This window comes from Humulus lupulus, chromosome 9, assembly GCF_963169125.1.
Source record: "Humulus lupulus chromosome 9, drHumLupu1.1, whole genome shotgun sequence".
Classification (NCBI taxonomy): Eukaryota; Viridiplantae; Streptophyta; class Magnoliopsida; order Rosales; family Cannabaceae; genus Humulus; species Humulus lupulus.
The window spans coordinates 184,245,613-184,253,169 of record NC_084801.1 but is presented as its reverse complement, the minus strand read 5'-3'; the positions used below and the strand labels follow the sequence as shown (position 1 = coordinate 184,253,169).

The following is a 7,557-nucleotide window of genomic DNA, read 5'->3' as shown; positions in this document are numbered from 1 at the left end:
GGACATAATGTCTGTTTTGCTGACCGTGACGTATGCCTCTGCCACAACCCATTTTGTGAAGTAGTCAGTGGCTACAAGAGCATACCATCTTCCACCAGCAGCCTTAGGTAGTTCACCTACTACATCCATACCCCATTTTGCAAAAGGCCAAGGTGCGACGATGGAGTGTAAGGTTTGAGCAGGTTGATGGATGGCGGGTGCAAATCGTTGGCATTTGTCGCATTTTTTGGCATAGTCCCGCACTTCTGTCATCATGTATGGCCAATAATACCCTGCTGTAAGTGCCTTGTGTGCCAAACTCCGTCCCCCTGTGTGATTTCCACATGTCCCTTCATGTATTTCCTCTAATAATTTTTTAGCTTCTGATGGGCGTAAACACCGTAGGTATGGGCCGTTGAAGGATTTCCGGTAGAACGTCCCATGGATCATGGAATAGCGTTGTGCCCGAAGGCACAGAAGCTTTGCATCTTTCGGATTAGGTGGGAGCTCAGAGGTGGTCAAGTACTTTATGATCAGATCTATCCAGCATTCAGGTTCTGATGAGGTGGAATAGACTTCCATATCTTTGCTTGATCAGCTTATAGATATGGAGGACTGGCGTGTGCATCCTCCCGCAGAAGCTAATTTGGCAAGGGCGTCGGCCTTCTGATTTTGCTCCCTGGGTACTTGTATGAGTTCAAACTGGCGAAAATGCGATCGTAAGTCAGTTACCTTCTGTAGAAGGCTAGCCAGATGGGGTGCTTTGGTATCGAAATTTCCAGCCACTTGCTCTATCATAAGCTGCGAGTCGCCTCTGACATTCAGACGTTGGATTCCCATTTCTTGTGCGAGTTCCAAACCATAGATTAGTGCCTCATACTTTGCTTCATTATTCGTTGTGGATTGCTCTAAACGGATGGCTTCTTCGATTTTGAGGCCCGAGGGAGCTTCTAATATGACGCCAATACCAGCCCCTTGGGAATTGGATGCTCCGTCAATGTACATCGTCCACAGCAATTGATCTTCTGATTCTAATAATTCTGGCAAGACATCAGGAGTGAATGACTGAATTTCAACCAGGAAGTCAGCGAGTACCTGCCCCTTTTTAGCTTTTCGTGGCAAAAACTGAATGTCGTATGTCCCTAGCTCAATGGCCCATTTAGATAACCTTCCAGAAAGGTCGGGCTTACTTAGTACCTGCTTTAATGGATAGTCCGTATATACGATGATGGTGTGGCTCTCAAAGTATTGTCGTAACTTCTTTTTGGCCGTGAGGAGTGCGAGTGCCAATTTTTCCATCATACTGTATCGGGTTTCAGCGTCTAACAGCATCTTGCTGCAGTAGAACACTAGCCTCTGACGATTGGCTTCTTCTCGAAAGAGAAGAGAACTTACAACGAATTGTGAGACAGACAAATATAAGAATAAATCTTCATTAGCAATGGGAGAGCTCAATATAGGAGGAGAGCTCAAATAAGTCTTCAGCTCTTCCAATGCTTTTTGCTGCTCTGGTCCCCAGGTGGTGTTGGTAGATTTCTTTATGCACTGTAAGAAAGGTTGGCAACGGTCAGACATTCGTGATATGAATCGACTTAATGCTACTATTTTGCCGGTCAGAGCCTGTATGTCACGGATGGTTCGGGGCTCCTTAACTTCTGAGAGGGACGCAATCTGTGTTGGATTTGCCTCGATGCCCCTCTGACTGACGACGTATTCTAAGAACTTTCCAGAGGACACCCCAAAGACACACTTCGATGGGTTTAATTTCATTTTATAAGCATCAAGGATGTCGAAACACTCAGTCAAGTCGTTTATATGTGAAGAGCTTTGTTTGGATTTGATGACCATATCGTCAATATAAACCTCCATATTTCTCCCGAGTAATGAGGAAAACAGCTTGTGCATCAGCCTCTGGTATGTCGCGCCTGCATTCTTTAGACCGAAGGGCATAACTTTGTAGCAATATAAACCACCTTCTGTTATGAAAGCCGTATGAATCCGATCCTCTAATTTCGTGGGGATCTGATTGTATCCAGAGTAGGCGTCAAGGAAGCTCATCCTTTCATATCCTGTCGTGGCGTCTATCATCTGATCGATCTTTGGTAGAGGGTAGCTATCCTTGGGACACGCTTTGTTTAGATTTGTGTACTCTATGCATACTCGCTTTTTTCCATTCTTCTTTGGGACCACAACGGGGTTGGCAAGCCAACTGGGGTATAAGCATTCTTCGATTGCCCCTATGTTCAGGAGCCGTTGGACCTCCTCTTGTATGACTTGATTCACCTCTGGAGCAAACCTCCTCTGCTTCTGTTTGACGGGTGGGAAGTTGCTGGAGATATTTAGACTGTGACTCATGACAGAAGGATCTATTCCGGGCATGTCATGTGGAGTCCAGGCAAAAGTTCTCATTCTGGTTTTGAGAAATCGCACGAGGGTCTGCCTCTCATCTTCAGAGAGCTTGGTACTTACCAGGGCCGTTTTAGAAGGGTCAGCGTCGTCTAGACCCACTTGTTCTAAGGTATCCAGTGTAACTTGGGGTTTTTCTTGGTCTTCTTCTGGATTGATTCCTTTTAGGCACGCTGGTAGGTCCTGCTGTAATTGCTATTTGATAGGAGGGTTGTCATGGGAGGCAGAGGCAAAGCTATTTATTTCTTTTAAGGTAAGGAAGCACTTTTTGGCCTGCTTCTGGCAGCCTTTGATGTCGACGGTTTATCGCCCGTTGAGTGATTGACACCGCATCACCTGATGTAGAGTTGAGACTACCCCCTGCATCCCGTGGATCCAACTCCTCCCCATGATGGCGTTGTAGCTCGTGGTGGAGTCTATAATGAGGAAATCTACTAGCAGGGCGCGTTCTGCAGCTACCACAGTTAATCGAACGATGCCCTTTGGATAGACCCTTTGGCTATTGAATCCCAAGATGGGCATGGTGGAGGGTCGGATCTGATTCTCCTCCAGCCCCATCTTCTAAAAGGCTTCCCAGAAGAGGATGTCAACCCCACTGCCCCCGTCGATCAGAACTCTGCCCAGCTGGCAGTGGTCAACTTGTAGGGAAATGACGAGCGGATCATCATGAGACAGGAGGACGCCCTTCAGGTCATCATCAGTGAAGGTGATAGCAGAGGATGGGTAGCTTCTGTCTTCTGAAGTGACGAGATTGACCACGTGGCCTAATGATTTGTATCGCTTCACTCGCTCTTCCATCCTTTTATGGATTTTAGTTGCGTTCTCTTGATTATCAGTGGGCTCTACGATCCCGTGGATCATGGGGACTTTCTTAAGAGGCTCCAGGGTGCTGTCAGAGGCTGTGTGCACGGGGTCTGACGTCTGCGGAGCGGGGGCAGAAACTGGGTTCTGTCGCGGGGCGCCTGGTCCGCCTGTCTCCTTGATGTATTGGGTAAGCCTCCCGCTTCTCATGAGGGCTTGGATTTGATTGTTCAAATTGTGGCATTCAGCGATCGTATGACCGTGATCTTTGTGGAAGAGACAGTATCTGCTTTTGTCCCTTCTGTCAGATGGAGTGGTAATTTTGTAGGGCTCTCGCCAGATAGGTCTGTCTTTATTTTCTTCATAAATGACTTCTTGCGGGACGGTGTATTCGAAGGATGGGTATCGTGATGGTTGTCGATCCTGTCTTGACCTTTTTCCTTCCTTCGTATGATCTGTTTGGTTCCGTTTTCTCTTGTCATCCCTGGCAGGTGGTGGACGATTATTTGTTGGTGGAGCAGAGATGAGTGCACTCTTCTTCTGTGCACGCTCTCGGAATTCTAATACCCTGAAGATGCCCTCGGTTCGGGTCTGCACGTCTGCCATATCGTATGGTGGTGTCATGGTGAGATTCTCATGTAAGAGTGATCCCACCTGGAGGCTTTTGACGAAGAGATTTGCTGCGGTGAGTGGGTCAACGTCGTGGATCTGATGCACGAGGTCAATGAAACGTTGTAAGTACGCTTTCGGATGTTCATTCTCCCCCTGTTCAATTCGATAGAGATCGGCCATTGTTCTGGGCGCCTTTCGGTTCGCGATGTACTGCTGTAAGAAGGTCCGTCGGAGATCACTAAAACTGTTGAGTGACTCGGGCTTTAATTGTTGGAACCATAACAGAGCTGGCCCGGAGAAAGTCGTTGAAAAGACTTTACATTGTATGGCTTCGTTATTAGCTTCTAATGCCATCTTTTGTTGAAATTGAAATAGGTGGTTTAGAGGGTCTCCCTTTCCATTGAACGCAGGCAGGGAAGGGATGACGAAGTCTCGAGGCTTTGGCTCATTCAGAATCCATTCCGAGAAAGGCGATTTTTCAGTGGTTCTTAATACAAGATCCAAATGTTCGGTGGCGTAGGCAGATCGCCCATCTGAGAATTTCTGCATCATTTCCCTCATCATGTCTTCTTTCCAGCTGTCCAAGAAACAGATCGAGGGAACGCGTCCTTCAGAGGGAGAATCGTGTGCGATTTGAAGTGTGGTGCGTTGAGGCCGGACTTCGGCTGCTGGCTGAGCGGGACCTGTGGGTTCTGCTTCTGCCCGCCCATGCGTGTCAGAGGTTGGGGCTTGTCGCTCTTCGGCCCCGGAGGATGGCGGGATGCCTTGGGATCTCCAGTTACCTGTGTTCATGTTTTGATGGGGGGAATTAACGTGGTCGACTAGAACGTCAGATCTGCTAGAATCAAGATTCTCGTGGGCTTGGGTGTTGCGAGTCGTGTCAGCAGACTTGCGCAGCTCAGTAATCTCGGCTTCAAGCCTAGCTTGGGCTTCGGTCAATGTCTTGATTGCTTCGTCGGACCGCTGTTGGCTCGCCTCCAGTAGACGACACATCCTTTCGATCTGGTCGCTCATGTCCGTCGGAGGGACGCTCTGTGCGACTGGGGCCGAAATTCCATTGCCCTTAGGTGGCATGATTTCTGGGTCCGTGGTGGATCTTGATTTCTTGGTTCGACGACGTGGCTAAGGCCGATATGCTTGTCGTTCCCACAGACGGCGTCAATTGTTGGTGCAACAATTTGTCTTTCTATATATGGAAGTAAAAACCCAACGATGTACGTCAACTTGCTTCTTCTCCGGTGATGAAATCTGCCTTTGACTCGTCGGGATCACCTGCAAGAAAGACACTCCGATGCTTAAGTCAGTTCAAAGTTCGATCCATTTCTCCTCCCCAAAATCTCATATTTATATGATGAAATATACAGAGCAGTTAGTTGGTTCAAGTAAACCCTAAAAATGGGGAAGGAGAATAACTAAATTTCTCTCCAAAAATACCGACTTTTAAAATGTCTCGCTCAGGGGTCAGAGGCGCGGATAGCCTCTGACCCACAGCTTCTGCCTTCGGAACCTCTCTTTGTCAAAACGCTCCGTTTTGAATATTTGATAAATGAGGCAAGTGTTTTCAGGCCGAACATTTTGGACCCAACACTTAATTAACAAAGATGATTAGATTATTATTTCACATTATTCTCCAAATCCAAATAATTAATATTTGTTTTTATCTAAATTCAGTCTGTCACTATACGTACGTACACTTAAATATAAATTAGAGCCCAAAAGTACCAACAAACTCGAGAAAAAAAAATCAAAAGTCAAAACGTGACATTAATATAAATAAATTATTTAATTAAAATATAATATTTATTTGAAATTTATATGACATTAATATAAATTTAATAAAAATAATTAATAAATTTTATAAATAAAACTAAGCAAAACGTGCATATTATACGTTGTTTGTTGCTTGTAATTAGTATATATATATATATATTATATATATATATATATACGTACATATACACGTTGTTAATACAACCCATGATAAAAATAAAGTCAAATGTTCGATCCACTAGCCATAATAAAAAAACCACACCCAACATGAAAATACATACATAAACTAAACTACAAAACAGAAACTGGGATTTGAATAATCCCTTCATCGATCGATCAAAGTCCTTTTTTTGTTCTTTTCTTTTCTTTTCTCATCACAACACTTTCCAAACACAAATAACAACTATGGTTATTGTTCCTTTCGAAAAGGAATACTTGGATGTGGTTTTGGTACCAACTGGGCTTCTGATAATGTTCCTTTACCACCTCTTTCTTCTTTACAGATACCTTAATCAACCTCTCACCACAGTCTTGGGCTATGAGAATCGTGACAAGAGAATTTGGGTCGACAAAGTCATTCAGGTCAGTATATCTACAAAACTTATCCATCTTTTTTCCTTTTCTTAAACTGAAAAAACTCATTGGTGCACCTCTTTTCTGTTCCCCTACCGTAACTGTGTTTATTCTAGTTATTCAGAATATTCTGCAAATTTTCGAGAAATTTCGAAGAATTTATAGTGCTGAAAGCAATGTTCAAAGAGCTCGTTGCTCGGTTGACTAATTATTTTTATGTGCGTGGAAAATAACTTGTTTGAACCTAGTTTTTGATACTGTAAATTTGTAGAATGCTCCAAATAACTACAATATACACGGTCACAAAAAAAATCGTACTGAAAATTATTTTTAGTAGCACAAAAAAGATGCATCGATGTGTCTCTTTTTCTAGCCCCTATATTCATTAACTAAGTCTATACATGTAAACGTATTTTAGGCTGATGACAAAACTGAAGTACAATCAGCTCTGACGGTAGTGGCATCAAACATAACTGAGGCGACATACATGTCAACACTTTCTTTGACACTATGTTCTCTTATCGGAACATGGGTGGCGAACTCGTCTTCGAACAAACTCGTCCCCAATGAGATCATCTATGGCAACACAAAATCAACTATACTTTCCATTAAGTATATTTGTCTCATAACAAGTTTTCTCTTGGCATTTTCGTTCTTTGTTCAATCAGCTAGGCACTTCGTTCATGCAAATTACCTAATCAGCACGCCCGGACAGGGCCTCCACTTGAAAAACAAAGTGGAGGCCGCCGTGACCAGAGGCGGCGAGTTCTGGTCAATCGGTCTTAGGGCTTTGTATATTGCTCTTACTTTGTTGCTATGGTTTTTTGGGCCTATTCCCATGGTGGTTTCGTCTATTCTTATGGTGATAATGTTGTATTATCATGACTTTAAGAAGGTTGATGATGAAAAGGAGTGGTGAGACTTAATTAATAATCAATACATGTTGTAATAATGTATGTTTATCAAAAATTACGATCAAGTATGATTAGAATGGTATACATATCATCTTTTTGTTATGTTTATGTGAACCCTATTTTGTTAATTGATATTTTTTTAAATGAATCAATTCTTTTTTGTTTCGTGTACGTTTATTTATTTAATTATCTAGATCTGTTTTATTATCATGGATATGAAGGTTACGTACAAAATAATTAACTATAAACTGGCGTAATAGAATTATCTTTTTATTTTATTTTTCAGATCGTCATTAATATGAACTGATCAAAGTACGTAACTTTTTTAGGCATAACAAATAATGTTTATAAATATATATACACACGAGGAGTGAAATGATCAAACTTCTATTTCAATTTCTTATTTAATATCTACTTTCAAACACAGTATTTTTTTTTTCAATTTTTGTTGGCAGTGTTCGGAGTAGTTACAATATTTTTTTTTTGTAAATTTTAAAAAAAT

At 42.8% G+C, this 7,557-nt stretch overlaps 2 protein-coding genes across 2 annotated transcripts; one reads left to right on the top strand and one right to left on the bottom strand.

The window, feature by feature from the left end:
- Window positions 1–2,946: 2,946 nt before the first annotated feature.
- Window positions 2,947–4,872, bottom strand: LOC133800423 (uncharacterized). Its single transcript, XM_062238381.1, has one exon. It carries the CDS (start codon window positions 4,870–4,872, stop codon window positions 2,947–2,949), a length of 1,926 nt encoding a protein of 641 aa, XP_062094365.1.
- A 952-nt stretch (window positions 4,873–5,824) lies between these two features.
- LOC133802638 (uncharacterized) lies at window positions 5,825–7,157 on the top strand. Its single transcript, XM_062240989.1, has 2 exons — window positions 5,825–6,150; window positions 6,560–7,157. Exons 1-2 carry the CDS (start codon window positions 5,974–5,976, stop codon window positions 7,058–7,060), a joined length of 678 nt encoding a protein of 225 aa, XP_062096973.1. The 5' UTR covers window positions 5,825–5,973; the 3' UTR covers window positions 7,061–7,157.
- Window positions 7,158–7,557: the final 400 nt, after the last annotated feature.

Bases quoted from the DNA above. Each gene is read 5' to 3' on its own strand.
- LOC133800423 (XM_062238381.1), bottom strand. From the start codon at position 4,872: ATGCCACCTAAGGGCAATGGAATTTCGGCCCCAGTCGCACAGAGCGTC.
- LOC133802638 (XM_062240989.1), top strand. From the start codon at position 5,974: ATGGTTATTGTTCCTTTCGAAAAGGAATACTTGGATGTGGTTTTGGTA. The intron at 6,151-6,559 runs GTCAGTATATCT...AACGTATTTTAG, and splicing joins GGGTCGACAAAGTCATTCAG to GCTGATGACAAAACTGAAGT.